Raw genomic sequence first — 21,901 nt, forward strand, 5'->3', positions numbered from 1 at the left:
CCGTCCATATATGCACCAAGCCAGCCGATATTCATCTCCAACAGCCGTGACCATGACTCATTCCAGGGGTATCCATTGAGCAAAAGAATCCCACCCACCCAACGAAGAAGAAGAAAACAAACAAGATCAAACCACCCATGCTCCGCGCGCCCATGTTCCGCACACCCACGTTCCGCACACCCACCCAAACTCTCACACAGCCGACCCCCCTTCGACCCTCCCCTCCGCAGTCAAGTCCTCCATACTCGTACTCTCACTCTCCCTCTCCTTCCTGCCCACCCCCACCCACAACCCCACCACCCCTCCTCCCCCTCCCACACCACCACCACTCTGCCGGCGAAGGCCACTCCCCCGCCTCCTCACATCCGTAATCTCCACCACACTCAACCTCCTCCCCCCCCAGCAACAACACCAACACCCCCCCAATCCTTCCACCCACCACTCCCCCACCGCCGCCACACCCCCCCGCCAGAGCCCGCGCCAGGCCGCCCACGAGGTAACCACGTAGATGATGGCGTTCCAGAACCCCTGCAGCGGCAGGACGAAGGCGCTGGCGAAGAAGAGCGGGCGCGACACGTCGCCGCCGCGCAGCAGGCTGTAGACGCGGTTGCCCGAGGACGGGATCCAGGTGACGAGCAGGGCCGAGAAGAAGAGGATGGCGCACTTGGTGTAGGACCAGGTCGCGTTGTGCGACTCGTAGTAGTTGCGGCGGCGGGCGCGGGCGTCGGCGGTGTTGTTTCCGCCGTTGGTGTTGTTGGGGTTGTTGTTGTTGTTTCCCCCGGCAGGGTGGGGGTGGCAGGTGGTGGTGATGGTGGCGGTGACGGTGGGGGCGATGGAGATTTGCGTGGCGGAGAGGACGCGGGTGCGTTTGGGGTGGTTGTTGTTGTTGATGGTGGTGGTGGTGTTGTTGGTGAGGGTTGCTGTGCCGGTGGCCGCGTCGTTATCGATGGTGTCTTCGAGGGAGGCGCGCATGTTTAGTTGGTTGGCGGCCTGGGTGTCGGCCGAGATGGTGACCGAGTAGGATGGGTCCTGGTTGGGGCGGATGGAGCCTGGTTTTGCGGTGGCGGCGGGTGCTGGGATGATCTCGGTGGTTTGGGTGACTTCCGTGGTTTTGTAGTTGAAGGCTGAGGAGAACTCTGGGGAGAATGTGTCGTTGCCGATGGCGGTGCCAGTACCGGTAGAGCTGAAGTTCAGCATCTTCTGGCGTTTGCGGTAGATCTCGCGGCCTGCGCGGATGTAGATGATCATGGCGGCGATGATGGCCACCCTGTGCTGATTAGCCCGTGCCCAGAGGTGGTCGAGTGCCAGATGTACCTACCAAATGGGACCATAAAAAGTGGCAATGCGGTAGACCTCCCATTCCGACTTCAGCCAGCACCACAACACAGCGTCGCCATATGGCCTGCCCGCCTGTTGGTTCGAGACGAAGATGAAGGTGAGCCCTGGGATGAAGGGGATTCCGTAGCAGCAGAACAGATACGGAATCTCCATCTTCCTCAGCATTCTCGCGTCATACTTGTGGTAGAATGTGAGATAAACATTGATGGCCATGGCTAGGGCCCAATAAGCGTCACCCTGCATGAATCTGCGGAACGGTAAGCGAGGGTGCGGTGCCTCTGCGGGGAGGGTTGTCTTACACTTGAATCAAAAACCCTTGTAGTTGACAGCCAAAGGAATCAACGTTGTGTGTGTAACTTGTCGTCATCAGAGTCGCAACGTTGGTAAGCATGTTGCCGAACGTTGCGTAAAACACGAGGCGGTTGATGGCACGCTGGCGGAAGGCATCGGAGAGGGAGAAGGTCACCAAGACGAAGACGCAACCCACCAACGAGAGGGCAGAACACGCCCGCTCGATGGCGATAATGCTTGCGGCATCTTCTTGCGATAGGCCGCGCATATTTTCGAGCGTCCAGGTTGTCGGGACCTTGGATGGAACCTAAGCACACCCACACGAGTGGGAGCAATATCGGGCGGGACCTGGCATATGTAGGGCCTCAGCCGGCACTTACGTTGAGCCGTCCAAATGCCAACATGCGCCTCCGCTGACCTCAGTCAGCCGCGGGAGGGTGAGTAATGGGAGGTGGGCGCACGGCAAAGAAAAAGGAGACGGCGTGGAAATAAAGTTCCAAAAAGAAAGTTGAACCACAAGGCTCGACGCCCCTTTTGGATCCCATGAGACTGAAGGTTGCCATCCCAAGTTGCCATGCAGGCCCAACATGGCTAGACAGGGGCACGCGCACATGGTAATGGAGTACGGGAGACCAGGCCAGGAACCAGGAACCTCTTCGCCGTGGCGTCTGGGTGTCATTGGCCGCTTCAACGGCGCCGATGGCATTTCGATTGCGCTACCGACCAGGCATTGTCCGACACAAACCAAATGTGGTTTGGCAGAAGTTCCCAGGGAGGGGTGTCAATGGATGTGTGGTGCCCCTACTTGACCAACGGAGGAGCAAGCTGAAGGACGCCACACGGCGCCGAGCGTTTTAGAACCAGGTGTCGTCTGGCGCCAGCCCGTGCGGACGTCGCCTTCTCCGCAGCGAAGTGATGTGAATGTGCAAGATGCCTAATGAAATGTCAATTCCGCGCCTCTTCCCAGGATTCCATGTTGAGAAACAGCTCGCTTGACAGAAAGTAGTGGACATATAATACACATACATGTACATGTGTATTCGGTCAGTTCGGGGGCTGATATCCATACCCTCCATCCCTCTTTGGGTTCGAGTTGCAGCCAGCGAGCGGATAACTAACTAAACCGAAAAGCCATGACTTGAGCGTTGGTGACTGTTTGGTTCGACTGAGTTGGATCGCCGTTTAACTGTCGACAAGGGTTCCCCGGTGAGTCGGGTCGGTGGAGGGGTTCGACAAGTGAAGATCACGGTCCCTCGTGGCCAGAACTCGGAAGCGAGGAGTAACTACCTACACTATGGAGAATGTCCCAAAAAGTGAAAGCTTCACCAACGTGAGCCACTTGACGATTTGTTTCGTTTTCCTTTCTCTGTGTGCCATAGTTAATTGCTCGTTGCTCACCTCCAAACGCCCTCCGGTATGCGCCTCATTCAAATAAAAAGAATAACTCGCTTGATGATCGTCGCTTGTCAAACTCTGTCCTTCACTTTTTCTCAGCAACGGCGGTGAAGAGCGTGGTGCAATTATCGATACCAATCCAAGTTGACGCAAAAAGACCACGGTCTAGATTTGGAAATGATCTCGCACTCCACTTCGCTCGGAATTCGGTTCACCAGTCAGTGAGACCATTGAACGAGCACGGATGTTGCACAGACCGCATCTGCACCTTCTCGGTTCGAGGACAGGGCTTGGTTGTGGTGCCAAGGACGGTGGGATCCCGTGCTGCATGTGGCCATCTCAGCGGGGAAGGGGCCCGAAGAGGGAAGGGTCGAAGGGTTGCCATGTGGTGGTGAGCCAGCCCAGCGTTCTCCATTCCACTCTCTCACCTGTCTAGGTTGGGCCCGGGACTTCAAAAGTCTTCGTCACGGGTGCCAGCCCGGAAATTGGGTCAATGCGGCGCCAACCGTACTACCGACATACACCAGGTAAGGTCGTCACTGCAGGTCATCACGGAGCCCGAATGAAGCGATCGCAGAATCCAAAATGCTCGCTAGCGCGGACGTTTGTCAAAGACCACACTAAAAGTCAAACGGCCGTGCTCGGTAATTTCGGCAAGCAAACAGTTGTTGGGATGCTGGCACTCTCACTCTTGACTCCTGGGTTGAGCATCCACAGTTTGGCGCCACTACCTAGGTAGGTCGAGGGAAGCTGACCACCTTCAAAGTGAGGACGCCGAAGAAGTGCGCAGGTGGCTGCTTTCTGCGGCAAGCCACGAAAGTTAGGCAGGAAGCATGCTGAATAAAATTGTCTGCAGCCGCCAGGCGGAGCGATCATGGTGTTAATCAACGATTTGATGGTGAAGCCGCTGTGCCTCCTGCGGGCTTGTGACGAATTTCGTCTTCCATCGCCGGTCGACCAATTCTTTGCTCAACCTGTTAGGCACCTGCCTGAGACCGAGGAATGCATTTGTGGCGTCCAATGCGCGGGTAATCCGATGTTTGAACCCGACCGTACCCGGGCAAACTGCGGTTCCCGCCCTGTTGGTCACTTGTTCTCTCACTCTCATTTTCTTTTCTCTGATCACCGACTTTTTCTACCCTAATCCATACACTCCTTGTCGTGTTCTCTCTCATTAGTCGCTCACTTCGGTACAAAGTATGCCGGACATACAAGCTCAGAAGTACGGAGAATGTGATGATAGTATGGAACCCGGAAATAGGGACGCAGCCCGGCGACCTAGCCTAGTACGATTTGATACACGCAACCTGGTTGTTTAAAGATCAGATTCGCGCGAGTTGCTATAGAAACAGATCCTACCAATACATTCCTTAGATATTTCACACGTATCTTTTATCTGTTCCCATGTCATCCCCCGAAAGTCCCGCCGCATATCACTCTTATCGAGTGGTGCAGGTGGTGAACCCTTCTTTTGCTCATAGTCAGCACCAGAGCCCCTCTCCACGATGACCAACATTGCTTTCCATTGCTCGTCTCCGGTCATCAGTTCCGAGTCCTCCGGGAGGACGTCCGGCCGCAAATCCTGGCCTTCACGCGACTTCTGTTCGAACTTGACCCGCATGTTTGGGTCAAGGATCCAGCCGTAACCAGCCCGAGGGACTTGGGTCGGCTGCTGGGCACGGTAGACCGTCACCAAAGGGTTCGAGGCCGCCCCGTCGCGACTTTCCATGACCATTTGCCAGTGCATTGGCTGGGGCCTTCTCCAGGGTCCGAATGTCGACGAGACCTTGAAACCCAACACTTTTGAGTTGTGGGTAATATAACGCAGAGCTTTCCACCCATTGCCTTCTTCGATGAAGGAGTTGAGCGATCTGTAGCAATCAGTCTCATCGTTGCCGTCGACAACTGTGAGCTGGTCCAGCTGTAGGCCTGGTAAAAGCTTGAAAACGGATGCAAGGCGATATTCGAAGTAGTCATAATCGAAGCGGTCACGGCGCGGTTCGTGCCCAATGGGACGACGGAAGTGGATGGGAGCGCCGTTGATTCTCATGTGGCGTATCTTTGAGAGGGTATCAGCGGGTAGCGCGGATAGCTTATCGAGCATGTCTTCGCCACGTCTAAAGCAAAATAGGACGTAGAGTAACCATGAGTTGCCGATCTCGAGCTTAGCTCGACGACAAGCGCGGAGCAGAGCGAGGCCGTTCGGTTCAGAACTGGGCATCATGGTGTTAATATAGTCAGACATCAATCTTGTTGAAGAGAAGACTAGTGCGTATACATAGTCCCGCATTTCTTGCGGCAGTCGCTGAAACAGCAAGCTTCCTGTTTGCGGGTCGGCTTTGGCGCTTTGTTCTTGGGTTTGGTCGATTTGGTCCTGCCATCCGTTCTCTTCCTTCATATGTTCCTCTGCCATGGTGACGGTAATGCTACAGCGCGTTTGCTGCACTCAGCTTTTATGGAGCAAAGGTGCGATGAGAACCCTAGAAGTGAGTTTGCCGATGACGATTCTGTAACCTGGTAGTCAACGGAAAGGCGAACAAGAGGGGACACAGGGGGCGAGGCGGGTTCGGAGGGTCCTATAAAGGCTTCAGGGACATGAGAGTGGTCTGGCGAGGTGCCGAGTCCAAAACTGGTTTATATAGATAGGGTGTTGCATATAGACGATACATTTCCATGTCACGTTCTAAGCTGTTCATACGTACAGATTAGGTATTTGATGTGTTGAACATACATGTGCGAAAAAAAGTAATGATTTTATAATTAGACTCGAATACTTCTTTGTGTTAACCGGAACACGCTTATTGCAAACGTCGATTTTAGGGTTCATGATGGAAGCGGAGCTTGGGAGACCACAGCGCCAAGTATATAAGCTGAAGTTGGCGACAACCTTGCTACAGGGGGATGATGGGGAACGAACACCAACTGTAGGCGACATCTTCGTCCCATGTGAGTGGTTTGCAGTTCCATGCTCGGTGAGAGAACTTGCCTCACAACGTAACAGGTGTTGCACTATTATAGCAGAGAGCGTGATATGTATGTACTATGAGGACCTCGCTGCACTGGTTATGCGATGGAGATTATGATGAGCTTCTTTTCTCAGGCCAGATATCCGTTACTACGAAAAAGAAAAGTGAAAAGGAAAAGGCATGACCCAGGTAAGCTAGGTAGTTTGGCTTTTCAGGAGGTTGCCGGCTGATAGCAGTCAACGTAAGCATGGGAGTACTAGGTAAAGTGGTCGATGGAACAATAAGTATTTTCAGGAAGCCTCAAAAAGCGTTTACTAGTAGTAAGTTCGCGATGTTCTATCAGGTCTTTTGGTCACGACTACCTGCGTGGGGACGAGCGGCTCGATGTTTCGTGCGGAAACTCAGGGGCGTGGGCCAAGACGGGTTTGCGTGATACTACCAGTCCCGAAAATGCGATACGAGTCTGAAAGCAATGCCGCAAAGCGGAGTTGATAGAAGGAATCTAGTTCAAATCGGTAGTCTAGGCCGGTGTTCATGTTTCTTGAAATCATGCAAACAGGTCTGGCCGGATGGTGATGCGTAACGGATGAGACGGGGCTATACACATCGCATCCCGCTTCGTGGCCTCCTAAGGAATGACAGCGAGCAGGTGGTCGAGATGTTGGATTCAGGCATCGCCAAGAGTTGCCTCGGTCAGGGTTCGGGTGCCACGCGTGTTGGGCCAATGATGTCCCGGTTGGAGTTGTGAGACAGCCAACAGCCTTGACTCGGCCGCAAGAGGACGCCATGATCGTCGGGCATGGCGGACTCTTTATCGACGGCCACCGTTATCTCGCCCCAGGTCCTTCCCGACACCGCCGGCCGTATCGGGAGCTGCAAGGGACCATTGTAACCTCCAGATGCCAAGAAAGGACCTTTGCGGGGAAGATTAGCGAGCCGCGGTGCTCCAAACTGTCGGAACCGCCCCTCAAGGACCCTGACCATCCATTTAAGGCTTACCGAGATCCTGGGTGTCGCTTGGGTGACGAGATCATCTTGGAGGCGCGTTTGGACGAACCGTGTAGCTGTCACGGCTCTCGTCGTCGTCCGTGGGCGCCGGCTGTGGCGGGCGGGCGCGCCCTCTTCCTCCGAGCGTAGCAGGGCCGTGCCGACCTTGCCGGTCTCGCTCCTCGCTTGCTGAGACCAACTCGAAATCCTGCAGGTTCCAAGTGATGTCATGTGCCCGTCTCCGCAGCGGTGGCAGCCCGGAATATTCTGCCCGACTTCAATTTACCCATCGATTTTTAACGACAGTGGGGCAACGGTGGAAGCAACAAATTGAGCAAATCCTGCTGCCGATCGGTTCGAAGGCCGTGGAACCTCTGGTCAAGGTTCCCTGCACTTTCTACTCTTAGCCTAGCGGCTCCGTTGACAAGACGGAGCGACGGGAAGAGCACCCAGAAATCTGCACGACTTGGGGGGGCTGCATTTTTCCCAACATCATCTGACTGGCTGTTGCCTGGATAACATTGGTGCGTTGCATATTCGCCCGAAGAAAGAGCGGTTCCAGAGCGAGGCTTTTTGCATGTCAGCTGCCAGTGGCCCCTCCGAACTTCGGCACACGTTCCACGGGGAAGGCACGAACCATCCATTTTCTCGGGGCCCCCGCGTGGGCAGGCACGGGCAGGGTCCGCCATGGCGTGGGCAGGGGGTGGGGGGAGCCTCCCTCGAAGATCCACCAGCCAAGTCCCCCAGTCCCCACTGCCGTGGAGGTCGGGGAATCTGCAAAGTGCATCCGCAGCCATCCCCAGAACGCCCCCCATCGGTAAACCGTAAGCGGGATGTCGGGTAATATGGGCGAATCCCAGGAGTACCAACGCGTCCACCGGCAGCGCAATGTGGCAATGTATGTATGTACTTCGTCCAGAATGGCAGTTGCGAGCTCGCGGGACTGGCAGGCACGCAGGGCACCAGGGGACAAAGCGCATGGAAGTGACGGGTCAAAAAACGGACGCGCAAGATGCCTGTAGTCGGGTCAAACCTTCCCTGTTCCGCTGGTTGACGGGACAGCCAAACAGACAACCCGGAGCCAAGGCCTGCTGGATCCCGTGTCTGAGGACTCGCCAATTGCCAAGGGAAGGAGCGGTGAGCTGTTTTAAGACCAATTCTCCCGGTTGAGCGCCCCTGCAGATGGAATTGTTGGGGACCGCTTGGTCAGCTGAGAGGGCGTGGGTTACAACCTTGCCTCCTGGGCCGCCGCCAATCCGTGTTGCCCTGATGCCCATGACGTTGGCCCCTTTCGGCTTCCGAGTTCCGCAGAAGTGAATTGGACAGACAAAACAACGGCTGGCCCAGCGCCCGGCCTCGGACACGCAACCCCCAACTTGTCCCCTTTTCCATTTTCTTCCTTGTTCATGGAAACAAAAACATAAAAAAAAGGGAAAAGCAGACGAATCGGGCCACGACCACACTGGCACAAACACACTCGCTCCCTTCTCGAACCCCCCACCCACCACACACACCACCTCGACCTCTTCCTTCCTCCTCACTCACACCGTCAAGATGAGAAAAGAATCCACGATCCTGCGGCCCTCCAACAATGGGAACCGCTACGAGCTCACCAGCCCCACGGCGCTCCCCAAGGCCGGTGGCTTCCTGTGGAACCAGAAGATGATGATCCAGATCACCTGCCGCGGGTATGCCACCGCCCAATTCATGCAACCGGAACCCGCAAAGTACGCGTACGCCCCGAACATCGAAGCCAAGACGTTCATGCAACCCGAGCCGAATTACTATGCCCACCACCCAGGCCGCTTTGTGTACATCAAGGACCTCGAGACCGGCCAGCTCTTCTCGGCACCGCACGAGCCCGTCCGCGCGACAGCGGACCGTTTCGTCTTCTCCGTCGGCAAGAGCGATGTCGCGTGGGCGGTCGAGCACATGGGCATCCGTGTTGAGATGGTTATGGGCCTGCCGACCCACGATGTGGCCGAGTTGTGGACCATCAAGGTGACCAACATTTCCGGCCGCCCTCGCAGGATTAGCGTAACACCGTACTTCCCCATTGGCTACATGTCGTGGATGAACCAATCAGCCGAGTGGAACGACGACTTGGTCGGCGTGATCGCGAGCTGTGTTACCCCGTACCAGAAGGCGACCGAGTACTTCAAGAACAAGCACATCAAGGACAAGACCTACTTTTTGTGCGAGATTCCCCCGGATTCGTATGACGCAAGCCAACAGGCGTTTGAGGGTGAGGGCGGGCTCCACAACCCCTCCGGCCTGCAGGAGCCGAAACTGAGCGGCAGCGATGCGCGCTACGAAACCCCGACAGCCGCCGTGCAGTACCGCCTCGCGCTTAAGGCCAACGAGGAGCGCGAGTACCGCTTCATGTTTGGGCCCGCCTACGATGAGGCCGAGGTCCGCACCATGCGGTCGCGCTACCTGAGCAAGCAGGCATTTGTCCGGACCGCAGACGAGTATGCCGCCTACATGGCCCGCGGCCGCGGCTGCCTGCGCATCGAGACCCCCGACAAGGAACTCGACAACTTCGTCAACAACTGGCTGCCCCGCCAGGTCTACTACCACGGCGACGTCAACCGTTTGACCACGGACCCGCAGACGCGCAACTATCTGCAGGACAACATGGGCATGAACTACATCAAGCCCGATGTGGCCCGGAAGGCCTTCATCACAGCTCTCTCCCAGCAGGAGGCCAATGGCGCGATGCCCGACGGCATCCTCCTCGCCAAGGGCGCCGAGCTGAAGTACATCAACCAGATTCCTCACACCGACCACTGCGTTTGGCTTCCCCTCACACTCGAGGTCTACCTTTCCGAGACGGGCGATTATGGACTGCTAAAGGAGCGCGTCCATACTGAGAACGGCGACAACTTCACAGTCTTCGAGCGTTTCAGCCGCGCGATGGACTTCCTCCTCGAGCTTCGCGATGAGCGCGGGCTGAGCTACATCGCTCAGGGCGATTGGTGTGATCCGATGAACATGGTCGGCTACAAGGGCAAGGGCGTGTCGGGCTGGCTCACAGTGGCTACCGCCTACGCCCTGAACCTCTGGGCGCGCGTGTGCGACCATGAACGGGCGACTGACTTGGCCAAGCACTTCCGTGCTGGCGCCGACGACTGCAACGCCGCTGCCAACAAGCACCTCTGGGACGGCGACTGGTTCGCGCGTGGCATCACTGACGATAACGTAACGTTCGGCATCAAGAAGGACACCGAAGGCCGCATGTGGCTCAACCCCCAGTCATTCGCCATTCTTGGAGGCGCCGCCAGCGAGGAGCAAATCTCCCGGATTCTCCCAGAAATCGATTCACAACTCAACACCCCTTACGGGCCGGTCATGTTCGCCCCGCCATTCACCAAGATGCGTGAGGACGTGGGCCGCGTGACACAAAAGGCCATCGGATCGGGCGAGAACGGCGCGGTATACAACCATGCCGGCGTATTCTACATCCACAGCTTGTACCAACTGGGCGGCCAGCAGGATCGCGCATACAACCACCTCCGCCAGCTTTTGCCCGGCCCCAGCGAGTCTGATTACCGCCAGCGTGGCCAGCTGCCTATCTTCCTCCCCAACTACTACCGTGGTGGCTGGAAGGAGTTCCCCCGGACCGCAGGTCGCTCAAGTCAGCTGTTTAACACGGGCACCATTTCGTGGGTGTACCGGTGTGTGATTGAAGGGCTCTGCGGGCTGTTTGGTGACGCGCAGGGCTTGGTTGTTCGGCCGCAACTGCCGAGCGGTTGGAACGCGATCAAGGTGGTGCGCGAATTCCGCGGTGCCACGTTCCAGCTAGACATCCGCCGGGCGGCTGTCCAGGACGTGGTCGTCAAGATCGGCGACAAGGTGCAGCCCGAGCAGAGGATCACAAATATCAAGGCTGGCGCGGCCTACCAGGTGGTTGTCCTGGTGCCCCAGTAGAGACGGCCCGCGACCGGGTCAGGACTGGAGAAAGCTGCATCTGCATGTGTGTGTGGGCAACGGCAACGGCAACGGCATGGACGGGACAGCATCAAGGGATACGGCAGGGCTCTGGTTCGCTCACCCTTCGTTTGTGAGAACCGGGAAAGGAAACAAAATGGGACGGCTATCTGAATTTGAAATCGCAACTCCCGGTTCTTTGTGTTTAGACAACCAGACGGAACACCTTCGCTAGGTGGGATCAGGCAGCATGTCCAGTCAGGGGGAAGGGGGCGATTGCAGCCTGTTGGGTCGCATCCCCTGGCACATCTCAGCGCGGGTGGGCATCCGCTTTGCGAACCGGCGGTCTTCTGTTCGTTCTATCATTGACCTTGGGCGGCTTTTGTCGAATTCACATTTACCCTGACCCAGCATTAGGAAGCTGGGCAGTTTGCGATAATACCACTATCTTTGTCGGGTTTCTTGATTTTATAACTTGCCTGATGGCTCGTCGTTGCTCGTCGTTTGGGTTTGTGACATGATGTCTATCGTCTCCAAGAACTGCCCCGAGTCATGGAAGGAAACACTGGAGAAGGGTGGAATCTCGGAATCCGACGCTGTCTCGGTCCAAATCGAGTCTCCATCCACAGCATAGCATGTGTCAGTCAGTCCAACGTCATCCGCATCGAGTCCGACGCCCATCGGACTTCGTACCCGCCACACCCTGAGCCGTCTAAAAAGCCAGATTAAAACTATACCCTACACCCAGCCATTGTCTTGTGGGGACATGGTTTAACGTGATATGATTAGATTCCAGTTTCGGGTTACTAAAGGAAAGAGTTTTCATCAATCAAAAGCAACGACCTTGGCCTCAGTCGTCGTTTGAAAATTTCCGAGTCTCTATCCGCGCAGTAAAGCTCCGACTAGGTCACGGTATACTTCGTACATAGGTAGTGATCGGGAGACATCCCCTCTAGACACTTCCACGGACATCGGATGACCCGCTTAGCACATCAATCAAGCCAACAGGCGGCATGTGCCCCCTCGCCACCGATCAATCACAGCACACGATCCGCGATCTCTTGGACGCGATGATATGAGGGAAACTAGTGTGTGATTGCACAACACGTTCAAAGGGCAGCATCCACTTCACGGCGTGTAGTTATGAAGGACCCCTCGAGCTCCGCCAATGACGCAGATACCAATGGCTGGAACCCTTCTCAACCCGGCGACCAAGCACACGGATCTTAGCTCCAGGGGGTGGGTGGTCCTTAAGGACAGCTCCTCCCTCCCAGTTAACCAACCACTCGCCTTCACCTTGATATCTACTATACTAAACCACGCCTACAACCAACACCAAAACAACCACAAATCAGCCAACCCAAAAACAAAACCAACACAATGAAGCCAACCATCCTCCCCCTAATCCTCCTCCCCTTCGCCCTGGGCATGCCCGCCGCCACCACCACCGCCATCACAGACCGCGACCCCGCGGTGGCAGCCCAGACCTACACCCCGGCGGTGGCAGCAGCCCAGACCTCTACTACCGCAGCGCCCGCAGCAGACCAGCACGCTGCGCGCCACATGCCGCCCATGATGAGGCGTGGCCCGCGGCCCGGCATGGGCGTCGGTATGGCAGGCATGGCAGGCATGGCGCCGCGCGTCGCCCCCGTCATGGCCGCGCCCGCGCCCGCGGCCAAGCGCGCCGAGGGCGACCCGGTCGACGACGGAACTGAGACTGATGACGACGACACCGACACCGACGACGAAGCCGGCGCTGCCCCGCCCAAGCCTGCCCTGGCCAAGCCTGCCCCGGCCAAGCGCGGTGTGGGCGACCCGGTTGATGGAATCATTGATGATGATGACGATGATGATGATGATGATGGAATTATCGACGACGGCATCATCGACGACGACGATGACGGAATTATCGAAGCCGGAATCATCGACGACGGCATCATCGACGACGACGACGGAATCATTGACGACGGCGTTGACGATGGAATCATCGATGACGACGGAATCATCGACGGTGACCCCGACACTGTCGCTGCCGCTGCCTAGGCCTAACAGGCGGCCGCGCAAGCAGCAGATGCAGCGGATGGCGCAGGCGATGGCGGCGTAGGTTCAGGCTGTTCGGGGTCGTTGTGTGCAGGGTGTGCGGGGTGCGGGACAGGACCCGGCGGCGGCGGTGCCGGTGGGGGCGTCTAGGGCAGGTGTTGCGGATGCTGGGGACCCGGGAGTTGGGGGGCCGGGTGTTGCGCCGCCGCCGGCGGTGTTCATAGTTTAAATATATAGGGTATCGGAGTATCCCGATGTGTATCCTCCTGCTTATGGGGTGCCGCCGTATCCATATGTGCCGTATCCGCCTACTTATTTATCCCTATGCTGTGCCGCCATACCCGTATCCGTGATAGGGTAGGATTTGGTCTCTCTGTTTTGTTGTTTGAACATGAAGTATTGGGGAGGGGTTGTCATCGGTGGATCTAATAGTGGTGTTTTCAAAGGGTGCTGGAGCGCCGTTGCTGGGGATGGCGTGTTGTTGGGTGGAAGGGATAAAAGGGGGCTTCGTACGGCAAGGAAAAGGATGAAAGCGGGAATAAGTGTGTTCGAAAAGCAACTTGGAACAACTAAAAGATGTCATTTAGTAACTCCCTACTAGGTAGTAATGGTCGATTGTTTTGTTATACCTATTCTATGCTGCTTTGTACTGTGATTACTTTTTCCCTTTTCGCTGAATACAAGCACAACTCTGCCTTGCTGGCCCCAAGCCTAAGATTAACAAGCCGGCGTAGGGACACACTGAAGACGACATTAGCCTAGACCCCGCACACAACGAAGTCGGCTCCCCTTACCTGAGCGTAGTACTCATTGTATGACGTGCACTCCCCGTTAGCGCAAGCTGTTGCGCCGACATACCCCATACCGCCGCTGCATTCGTCATCAGTCAGGGGTCCAAAGGATAAACCACAGCTAACTTACCATTGCGACCACAAGGGAACACCTCCTTGAACCGTCTTGGTCTCGCAGGCTACCGGCGTGCTTGTCGTTGTCACAGCTGCAGTGGAGGTGAAAGTTGCACCAGGCGCCGTGGCCGTTGAAAAGGTCGAGCTTGACCTCACTGGAGATGACGATGCATTGGGTTGCCCACCGGAAGGGGCGGTACCCTGGCCCCAGGAGAAACACTCGCTGGTGCAGTTCAGCTCGAAGAAAGCCATGACGGTGTCCTCCTGAACCTTGATGTCATGCGGCACGCCCTCGGCGCTGTACGCCTCAAACCGGCCCTCCGGTCCATACACGCTCTTAGTCCATCCCGCCAATGGCGTGTCCGGCACCACACTGACCGGCGCGTCGCTCAACCCCAGCACATTCGTCCACAGCTTCACACCCTCGCCGTGATTCACATAACTAACCACCTCATCCTTCGTACCATGAAAGATCTGCACCTTGGGCCGCCATCCCTCATAACCCGGATACGCCGCCCTCACCAGACCCCCCCACTCCTCCGGCGCGTGCGTCACCTCCCCCGTAGCACACTCCCCATTCCAGTACCCAAACTCCCCCGCATTCTCCCCCTCGGGCGCAAAGCACCCAAACGGCACGCCGGCAAACGCCGCGCCCGCCGCAAATACATCCGGATACGCCCCCAACAGCACCTGCGTCATCATCCCCCCGGACGACACCCCCGTCACGAAAACCCGCTCCGGATCCGCATCGAACTCCTCCAGCGCCCAGCGCACCATGCTGACGATCCCCAAACTGTCACCGCCACCATCGTGGGTGAGGGTCTCGGCGCTGGAGACGTCCCAGCACTGGTCGGCGGCGGAGGCGGGGCTGCTGCCGGGGTAGATGACGACGAAGCCGTGGGCGTCGGCGAGGGTGGCCCAGCGCGAGCCGGCGAAGGCGGCCTCGGCGGTGCCGTGGCACCAGTGCGGGTTGACGAGGATGGGGGGGGTTGCGGCTAGGGTGTCGGGGGTGTAGAGGTGGAAGGAGACGTTGCGCGGGTTGGGGCCGAAGGGGGTGGTGATTTGGGTGAGGGTGGCCGCGGTGGTGAGGCGGGTGAGGAGGCTTAGGATGGGGAGGGCCCCTAGGCTTAGGGGTGATGGGAGTTTCATTTTGGGGGTGTTGGGATTATGGTGTTTGGGAGATGGTGATGGATGGGCGTAGGGAAAGAGCCTCAGGAGGTCGAGGGGATGGACTCGATGCAAGATGGAGAGGAAGCCATCGTCAAACAATTCATGGCGCCGTCAAGCAAATACCGACCGACATCTCAAATCTCGCGGACTGCCTTCAACCGCTGTACTCGAACGGTGTTTCTGTCCCGGACGGGGAGCTTGGGGGTTGGTGCTCGGAGGAGGGCACGCCGTTGCTGGATTGGGAAAACAAAGCGTTCCCTGGAAGTCGGTCCCACCTACCCCTTCCTTGCCCTTTTGCATTTCGTGATACCCAGGCTCCCAGGGCGTGAATGAACGACAGTGGGACGCGTTCGAGGCGGGTCGAAAATGGTATTGCCCTCAAAAAAGAGAGAGATAATGCCGTTGTAGAGAGCCGGGACGACATCGGAACGAGATCGGATTAACGATCGGAACGGCATCGGACAACGGAACGGCATCGGGCACACGAAGTTCTGTCGTTGTTGTTATCTCGTCGTGCTCGTTAACTCGACCACTGAAAATTAGTGGAGAAGTACCCTGAATGCGCTGGAGAGCGGCACGGAGAGGGAGCCTTGATCCCGAAAGTTGGCGGGGCCGCCGGGGCGGCCTCCCTCCCGCTCTCCCACTGTGTCCCGTTTCCTAATACCATCGCCATCCCCGTCTTCTCATCAATCATCACCTAACCGTGCATTTCATCCTTGCCCTTTTCCACCATGTGTCTGATGCACATATGGATAGCGCCGGGCATGGGCACTTGTGCGACCGGGTCGCATCGAACGTTGCTGCCGAGCCGCTTGTCGCACTGCACAAACTCCTCTTGCTTCTTGCAGCCGCACGTGTATTCGCGATAATACTGGATGCACATAATGCCGGCTGTGCATAAAGTTAGCCTTGCTTACTTTCTCGTGGGAAGGCGCTTGCTTCGTCTACTCACCGGGTGTATTGCTTTGGGAGGTTTATTGAGGGGGTTTAGGATTCGGCTCGAAAACTACGCAAGAGAGGGTTTTTGTGTGTTGGGGCGTTGGATGATCGCGAGACCGCGGCACGCTTCCAAGTTGAGTCACATGAGAACCTAAATATGTCTCTCGCCCCCACTGAGAAACGCTTCTCTCGATCAAAACTCTGTAAATTCACCGTAAGACCACGTGCCGCCAATGAACAAAGCTTGTAAATGAAAAGGCACAAGACCCCGTTCTGCACCACGAGGTAAGCTCAAGCCTCCTCGGGCTAGTAGTCACAGGTACCCAACTACCCATTACTAGTAGTAGGTACGGTGATGGGATGGAAGGCAGCATTATAAAAAAGCCGGATCCAGACAAAGCCAACCCGCACTAGGACAAGCGGTGCTACTCACGGCCCCTGATAAGTAGTGCGAGATACGGGAACAAGTTTCGTGCTAACCTGTGACCACCGGAGAACAGCATACCTAACATGGCCGTTCTAAAACAAATAGGTACCTAGTACCTAGTAGTGTCGTTTCTGAAGGCGACGAGACCTCGAGCAGCGACCGGCTCGCTAGCCCTGCCTGCGCGAGCCGTTCGATGGTCGTCCAACAAGTAGGTATGTAAATGGCCTAGATGTCGGCGGCAGTATGGCGACATCCCGCTCGGGTATCTCTTTTCGATGGATAGCATGTGCCACAGGGCCGTAGTAGGGCTAACTGGCAGCGAGCTGTCTTCTTCCGAGGGGCCTCCATCATCATGCTCCAGTTCTACCGAAGTACCTATCTAGGTATGGGAGTTCCCGGCGGGAATCCCACATCACCAGAGCTGAGGCTGGCCGACACAGACATCGTCGAAGATGTCTTCTACGATTTTCGAGCATTCGCTCTCATCGTATTCGCCACCAATTTTCTAGAAAGGTAGGACGAACTCACTTATGTACGATAGGATCGCACGATGTTGAACTACTTCAACATCGTCGAGAGCGCAGGGCTCATCCCAGTGCAGAGGCACCACCGGAGCAATGGCACACCCCGCCGGTCTCGACTCACCGCTTCCAGCACTCATGGCCCTAGCAGTTACCGCTTTCTGCACTCATCTCCCCGTCGCTGGCTTCTCAACCCCGTAGCCCCATCGAATCTTTTTTCTAGGCCACCAGACGGCCTCAAAATGGTTAAGTACCACCAGACCAAGCTAACATTTTCGTCAGCAATGACTTCCCGCCGAGTTAAAGCGGCGGCACCAATCGAGGAGAAGGTCTCCGTCGATTTCACAGACGACATGTCGTCTGGTAGCCTTGTGGACGATGAGCCTTACGCTCTCGAGGATGTTGAAGTAGTTCAACATCGTACGATTCTATCGTACATAAGTGAGTTCGTCCTACCTTTCCAGAAAATCGGTGGCGGATACGATGAGAGCGAATGCTCGAAAATCGCCCTCCGCCTGGCACTGAGACTCCAGTCCCCCGCCGGGGTCATAGAAAGTACAGCATTATGGCCATGTCGGGCCCGCCACAGTCCGGAAACACTCTTGTCTGTCCTCGCCGCCCCCCCCGCCCCCCCCCCCCCCCCCCCCATCCTTCCCCACACCCCCTTCTGATGTAGTTACATGCTAGCGGACCGGGGCGGTGATCTGCTGTACTCCGCTCTCATCCAGCCGGGGGTGTTCTGTGTCTTGCGGCCCGTGAGTTGGGAAACTGGGCGTTTTCCCTGCAGTGTTGAAGCCAGGTCCTCGGTCATTGCTCTGTGCTCAGTTGATGCTTGAGCGGTGCTAAAACAGTGCTTTTTGCTTGTGAAAGCCCCCTTTCTGTTTCGAAGGGACAAGGCTGGTAAGTATAAGGATAAGAGACCGTAGGTACCTTTTGGACAATAGGGAATACTGGAAAGCTATCGGTGTCATGGAATTGTTATGGGAAAGTGAAAACGTATTCTGGTTGTTGGCGGCTCTATTCGTTGTAAGCCAACTGCAGTATGGACAGTGTACGCAATGCTTCCCACGCTGAGCCCCGCTTCACCACTCCCGAGGTTGGTTGGTTTGAACTTCTGCAACTGTTCCATCCACAGCAGCAGCCCCAACGCAATTTGAATCCAATACAAACCCATCTGCGAGCCAAAACAGAGAAACCACCTTCCTCCAGTTCATGCTCCTCCTACCTCTTACATCGGTCCATCACCGGTCAAAGTCTCAATTCTTGCCAATGGACAGGGACGTCCTCGAAGACCAGCGGTGGCCACCAGCGCCACCAGACGTTGCCTGGGCCACGATTGAACGCGAGATGCCTGAACTCGTCATCACAGGGAACAGCACGCTCTACAAAGTCAAAGGCCACGCCGGAATGGTCTACAAGTCCAGAGGTGACCTTCGAGAATACGAACTCCAGAAGGCGGCTGGCGATTGCGCAATTCCTGTCAGGGGAAGGGTGATGACCAAGGTATTCAACGGCGACATTGCTTGCATGGGCTTCCTAATGGATCTCGCAACTCCAATCATCGCTCCAACAGGCCCGGCCCCGCCCCCGGCCCTGGTCCTGCCACCATCTCAACGCCGAGACATCATGTACCAGATGGTTTCGGCTGTGCAGCGCTTGCATACCAAACGCGTCGTTCACGGAGACCTGAAGCTGGAGAATATGCTTCTCGATAATCAAGGGAAGCTCCGGCTTTGTGATTTCGCCGAGGGGCGGTACGTGGACGAGGATGAGAGTCTCTGGGAAGGGAGCTCGACCTGGCATTACGAGTCTCCGAATAGGCTTCTCAGAGGGGAACAGGTGGGGATGGACCCAGCACCACCTACAACCGAGGACGACTTGTATGGCCTCGGTCTGAGCATCTGGCACTTGTATACTGGCAAAATGCCACATGAGGATCTACTTGGTGATGACTTGGGTTTGAAGGAGAGGCAACGGAACGGAGAGACAGTCGATGTGGCCAAGGTGGATGATCCAGAGGCTCGGGAGATTATTAGAGGGTTTCTTCGTTTGGGAGGAGCTCGGATCTAGTGTCCGAGTTTGGTAGATTGCAAGGTAGACTTCTCGTGCTCCGGCACCTCAACAACGTACAGTCGCTAGTTTTGGCCATTCCCGCACTCCTTCAAGTTGCACAGCCTGCAGGGCGGGCCTCTGAATCGGTCGCCTTGTCCACCCCCTGTTTCAGCTGACCACCTGGAGATCCAACAGATTTTGGAATTCAAGGAAGAAGGGAGGAGAAAGTCACCGAAGGCATTAACGAGCCAGCACCAAGCCTCGAAAGGGCGTTGGCTGTGTGCGTTCAAGGTGTGTAAGTGCGGGGCATGTGTGATTTCGGCGAGGCTGTCCTTCGTGTGTGTGTGCCTTGGCCAATGATAGCTTCGGCAACCGGTGTTGGTTCAAGGTTATGGTTTCGGCAAGCGCCTACCCGAGTTGAAGCTGAACAGACACAGCTTGAGCTGGGCTGGAGCCTGCTGTTGCCTGGCGTTCGTGCAAGTTCAAGAAGAGCCATCACGTCGCCGGCTCCTTTCACTCCAACTTTGAACTTGGACATCTGACAAGTGTAGTCTATTACAGAAGCCATTTTCTTCATCGCAAAACTCTTGTCTTGTTTCACGCCATCAAAATGGGGTAAGTTGACTTCGAGAGAGACAGTTTGTGCATAATAGTGCTAACTGTGATACCCTTAGGAGTTCGTCGCGGGAGCGGGCCATGCCGTTGGTGCCGGAGCCATTCAAGAACTTATGTATCTCCCGGCAGTCAGTTGTCTTCGGAAATGAGCCCATGGCCTCGACATGGGCCAGATTCTGCCCCAACCTTGATATTCCAAAATATAGGGAGCCTTTGAGTGACAAGAAGAAGACGGAGCTTGATAAGAGGACGGCCAAGCTGCTCAGGAGAGCCATAGGCAACCAGCTTCACAAGTCTTCCGAGTTCGGCTGGGAGGTGTGCGCCTGGCATGATGTTTTCGGTTTGATCATGGATGACCAAGGGCTCAGAATGTTCGTTTTCTCGATAACGTATTTCTTCTGGTTATCCTAGACACGCGAACGCTAACACCTACGCCAATGACTACAGGGACAAGAGGCCTTACGAGTACGTAGGGACGGACGACAGGGAGCAAACCGCAGTGAAAACGAGGATCCCAGATGCGACATTGGGTCTCAAAGCATACGACGCCTTCGAACTCAGCCGCAGGTACACGTGTGCTGTTCCTGACTGCGAAGAAGAGCACAACACCAAGCAGCCCGACAAGAGGCTCTCCCAAGAGCGGCTTGCTGCCATGATGCACAACCCCGAGTGCGGCCTAATTGTCGACGGCTCATGGGGGAATACCGACATCGTGTTTCCTTATGCAGTCTACGAGGCTAAGAAACGAGCGTCAAGTTATGAAGCCGCTGAAGACCAGATCTACCACGCATGCAAGACATACCTCGCCATGTTGGACGATCTGGCCCGGAATCCAGACAATGTGGCCGAATATCAGACAAAAGACAGCTCCAAGTACCAGCTCTTTGCATTCACGTCTTGCGGTCCCTACTGGGAAGTCTACGTGGCTTGGAACTTCCTCGACAGTTGTGTAAGTTCAACACACCCATCATTGTCATCCACGTTGTGGAGTACTGGCGGCTGATGCAGAACAGCACGTCGAGACGATCTGGGAAGGAGACATCAAAGACTTCAGCCGCGCGTTCGAGTTGATTTGCATCGTAGACCAGATCCACGATTATGCCGTCAACGACCATCGTACATTCGTCATGAAGCACCTGGAGGCTTGGCATGCCCGGCATGAGAAGTCCCTGGGGCCAGAGGGGTCGTTACTCGATAGAGCTGATACACTTCGTGCCGCGGTTCAGGGAGGGGGCACCTCAGACGGCGAGGATTCGGACACCTCTGCCATGTCGATCGACATCGAGGACATCATCGGCCTGATGGCTTCGGACGATGAGAAGATCCCCGAGTGGTTCCGTCTTAAGCAGAAGTCCAAGTCAGCGAGAGTAGACAAGGCACAACGGACACGGGCGCGGAACAGGAATCTCCGCGCCCTCGCCCGGGACCGTGAGGTCATTGACGCTGACCCGGGACCCGCAAGGGCAAAAGCGAAAGCCACGAAGGAGCGGCGAAAGCGCGGGCCCAAGCGTGGATCGAACCCCGGGTCAAAGCCCGGGCGTGGTCGGTCACTGAAGAAGAGCAACAAGGTTGTGAAGGTGGCGGAAGGTTCTTCTCGCGGCACTCGCAGGTCCGCACGGTTGCAGGCCACAGTTAGGTAGGTAAGAATCTGGACTGTCAAGGACATGGGCATTTAGCTTTCACGTGGGTAAGAATAGGTCGGCTCTAGTGCGTGGACGACTGCGGATCTGGGGAAATCAGCTGGACCCTCAGTCTACATTGACCAGCTGTCACCGGGACCGCCCGAGTCTCTGGGGCCTTGTCGGGCGTTGTGGTCATTGATGCTGTCCGGTATATGTACTCTGTTATCTCCTTTAACCCTTCGTTTTCGGACTTTTGCCGTTGTTTTTGACCAGATATATTCACAAAATATAACTTCGAATGTGTGCATGGAGTGCCCACGAAGGAAAGCCAAGGTATATTATGTGCCTCGCGTACGCAACACGCTGGGTATGATGCTAGTAGAATACACCCTTGAGCCCACTACCTTCGGTAAACATTAGTAGCCCTGGCGCTGCGCATAGGGAACGTCCCAGCCAGCCAACCTGGCAAGGCGGGCAGCGGGATAGGTAGTCCCGAAGTAAAGCCTCTACCAATCGAGCAGAGCAAGCACGATGATAACCACGAGCAGAAGAAAGAAAAGCAGAAGCTGATTGCTAATGTTGACGACGCTGATACGGACGAGGCCACTGACAACGGGGGAAAGGAAACGCTCACCTACAAATTCCCCAAGCCACGCCCCCAGCCCAGTGCGAACGGAAGCTACCGAAAGGCTACGGACAAATT

The 21,901-nt window shown here is 56.2% G+C and overlaps 9 protein-coding genes across 9 annotated transcripts; 5 read left to right on the plus strand and 4 right to left on the minus strand.

Moving 5' to 3' along the window:
• Nucleotides 1–192: 192 nt before the first annotated feature.
• On the minus strand, nucleotides 193–1,897 carry B0H64DRAFT_376122 (uncharacterized protein; the record flags this gene model as incomplete). Its single annotated transcript, XM_062802457.1, has 4 exons — nucleotides 193–271; nucleotides 440–1,267; nucleotides 1,319–1,585; nucleotides 1,638–1,897. 4 exons carry the CDS (start codon nucleotides 1,895–1,897, stop codon nucleotides 193–195), a joined length of 1,434 nt encoding a protein of 477 aa, XP_062656681.1.
• A 2,442-nt stretch (nucleotides 1,898–4,339) lies between these two features.
• On the minus strand, nucleotides 4,340–5,422 carry B0H64DRAFT_327879 (uncharacterized protein; the record flags this gene model as incomplete). Its single annotated transcript, XM_062800809.1, has 1 exon — nucleotides 4,340–5,422. The coding sequence occupies one exon, from the start codon at nucleotides 5,420–5,422 to the stop codon at nucleotides 4,340–4,342; it is 1,083 nt and encodes a 360-aa protein (XP_062656682.1).
• Nucleotides 5,423–7,025: 1,603 nt separating this feature from the next.
• B0H64DRAFT_403663 (uncharacterized protein) lies at nucleotides 7,026–8,049 on the minus strand. Its single transcript, XM_062804323.1, has one exon. The coding sequence runs from the start codon at nucleotides 7,955–7,957 to the stop codon at nucleotides 7,274–7,276; it is 684 nt and encodes a 227-aa protein (XP_062656683.1). The 5' UTR covers nucleotides 7,958–8,049; the 3' UTR covers nucleotides 7,026–7,273.
• Nucleotides 8,050–8,053: 4 nt separating this feature from the next.
• B0H64DRAFT_403664 (Six-hairpin glycosidase-like protein) lies at nucleotides 8,054–11,364 on the plus strand. The gene has a single exon (XM_062804324.1). It carries the CDS (start codon nucleotides 8,532–8,534, stop codon nucleotides 10,905–10,907), a length of 2,376 nt encoding a protein of 791 aa, XP_062656684.1. The 5' UTR covers nucleotides 8,054–8,531; the 3' UTR covers nucleotides 10,908–11,364.
• A 923-nt stretch (nucleotides 11,365–12,287) lies between these two features.
• B0H64DRAFT_376125 (uncharacterized protein) lies at nucleotides 12,288–12,950 on the plus strand (the record flags this gene model as incomplete). The annotated part of the gene is made up of 1 exon (XM_062802458.1): nucleotides 12,288–12,950. The coding sequence occupies one exon, from the start codon at nucleotides 12,288–12,290 to the stop codon at nucleotides 12,948–12,950; it is 663 nt and encodes a 220-aa protein (XP_062656685.1).
• Nucleotides 12,951–13,524: 574 nt separating this feature from the next.
• Nucleotides 13,525–15,088, minus strand: B0H64DRAFT_207357 (Alpha/Beta hydrolase protein). Its single transcript, XM_062799361.1, has 3 exons — nucleotides 13,869–15,088; nucleotides 13,742–13,817; nucleotides 13,525–13,688 (listed from the first exon to the last, which is right to left on the minus strand). The coding sequence occupies exons 1-3, from the start codon at nucleotides 14,999–15,001 to the stop codon at nucleotides 13,665–13,667; spliced, it is 1,233 nt and encodes a 410-aa protein (XP_062656686.1). The 5' UTR covers nucleotides 15,002–15,088; the 3' UTR covers nucleotides 13,525–13,664.
• A 488-nt stretch (nucleotides 15,089–15,576) lies between these two features.
• B0H64DRAFT_403669 (uncharacterized protein) lies at nucleotides 15,577–16,176 on the plus strand. The gene has a single exon (XM_062804325.1). It carries the CDS (start codon nucleotides 15,898–15,900, stop codon nucleotides 16,114–16,116), a length of 219 nt encoding a protein of 72 aa, XP_062656687.1. The 5' UTR covers nucleotides 15,577–15,897; the 3' UTR covers nucleotides 16,117–16,176.
• Nucleotides 16,177–18,029: 1,853 nt separating this feature from the next.
• On the plus strand, nucleotides 18,030–19,252 carry B0H64DRAFT_403671 (kinase-like domain-containing protein). Its single transcript, XM_062804326.1, has one exon. The coding sequence runs from the start codon at nucleotides 18,122–18,124 to the stop codon at nucleotides 18,977–18,979; it is 858 nt and encodes a 285-aa protein (XP_062656688.1). The 5' UTR covers nucleotides 18,030–18,121; the 3' UTR covers nucleotides 18,980–19,252.
• Nucleotides 19,253–19,414: 162 nt separating this feature from the next.
• On the plus strand, nucleotides 19,415–21,530 carry B0H64DRAFT_403672 (uncharacterized protein). Its single transcript, XM_062804327.1, has 4 exons — nucleotides 19,415–19,576; nucleotides 19,636–19,947; nucleotides 20,024–20,525; nucleotides 20,590–21,530. The coding sequence occupies exons 1-4, from the start codon at nucleotides 19,572–19,574 to the stop codon at nucleotides 21,214–21,216; spliced, it is 1,446 nt and encodes a 481-aa protein (XP_062656689.1). The 5' UTR covers nucleotides 19,415–19,571; the 3' UTR covers nucleotides 21,217–21,530.
• The last annotated feature ends 371 nt before the right edge of the window (nucleotides 21,531–21,901 follow it).

The sequence above is a fragment of the Chaetomium fimeti genome (genome assembly GCF_033439085.1).
Source record: "Chaetomium fimeti strain CBS 168.71 chromosome Unknown B0H64scaffold_6, whole genome shotgun sequence".
In the NCBI taxonomy this organism is placed as follows: Eukaryota; Fungi; Ascomycota; class Sordariomycetes; order Sordariales; family Chaetomiaceae; genus Chaetomium; species Chaetomium fimeti.

What these genes read in the sequence shown, in the direction of transcription:
- B0H64DRAFT_403663 (XM_062804323.1), bottom strand. Translation starts at nt 7,957, where the DNA reads ATGCGCTTTGTCCCCTGGTGCCCTGCGTGCCTGCCAGTCCCGCGAGCT.
- B0H64DRAFT_403664 (XM_062804324.1), top strand. Translation starts at nt 8,532, where the DNA reads ATGAGAAAAGAATCCACGATCCTGCGGCCCTCCAACAATGGGAACCGC.
- B0H64DRAFT_207357 (XM_062799361.1), bottom strand. Translation starts at nt 15,001, where the DNA reads ATGAAACTCCCATCACCCCTAAGCCTAGGGGCCCTCCCCATCCTAAGC. An exon ending in GTTCCCTTGTGGTCGCAATG is followed by an intron (nt 13,818 to 13,868) that starts GTAAGTTAGCTG and finishes TGACGAATGCAG; the next exon opens with CGGCGGTATGGGGTATGTCG. An exon ending in ACAATGAGTACTACGCTCAG is followed by an intron (nt 13,689 to 13,741) that starts GTAAGGGGAGCC and finishes TGTCGTCTTCAG; the next exon opens with TGTGTCCCTACGCCGGCTTG.
- B0H64DRAFT_403669 (XM_062804325.1), top strand. Translation starts at nt 15,898, where the DNA reads ATGCACATAATGCCGGCTGTGCATAAAGTTAGCCTTGCTTACTTTCTC.
- B0H64DRAFT_403671 (XM_062804326.1), top strand. Translation starts at nt 18,122, where the DNA reads ATGCTCCTCCTACCTCTTACATCGGTCCATCACCGGTCAAAGTCTCAA.
- B0H64DRAFT_403672 (XM_062804327.1), top strand. An exon ending in GATGACCAAGGGCTCAGAAT is followed by an intron (nt 19,948 to 20,023) that starts GTTCGTTTTCTC and finishes CAATGACTACAG; the next exon opens with GGACAAGAGGCCTTACGAGT. An exon ending in GGAACTTCCTCGACAGTTGT is followed by an intron (nt 20,526 to 20,589) that starts GTAAGTTCAACA and finishes GATGCAGAACAG; the next exon opens with CACGTCGAGACGATCTGGGA.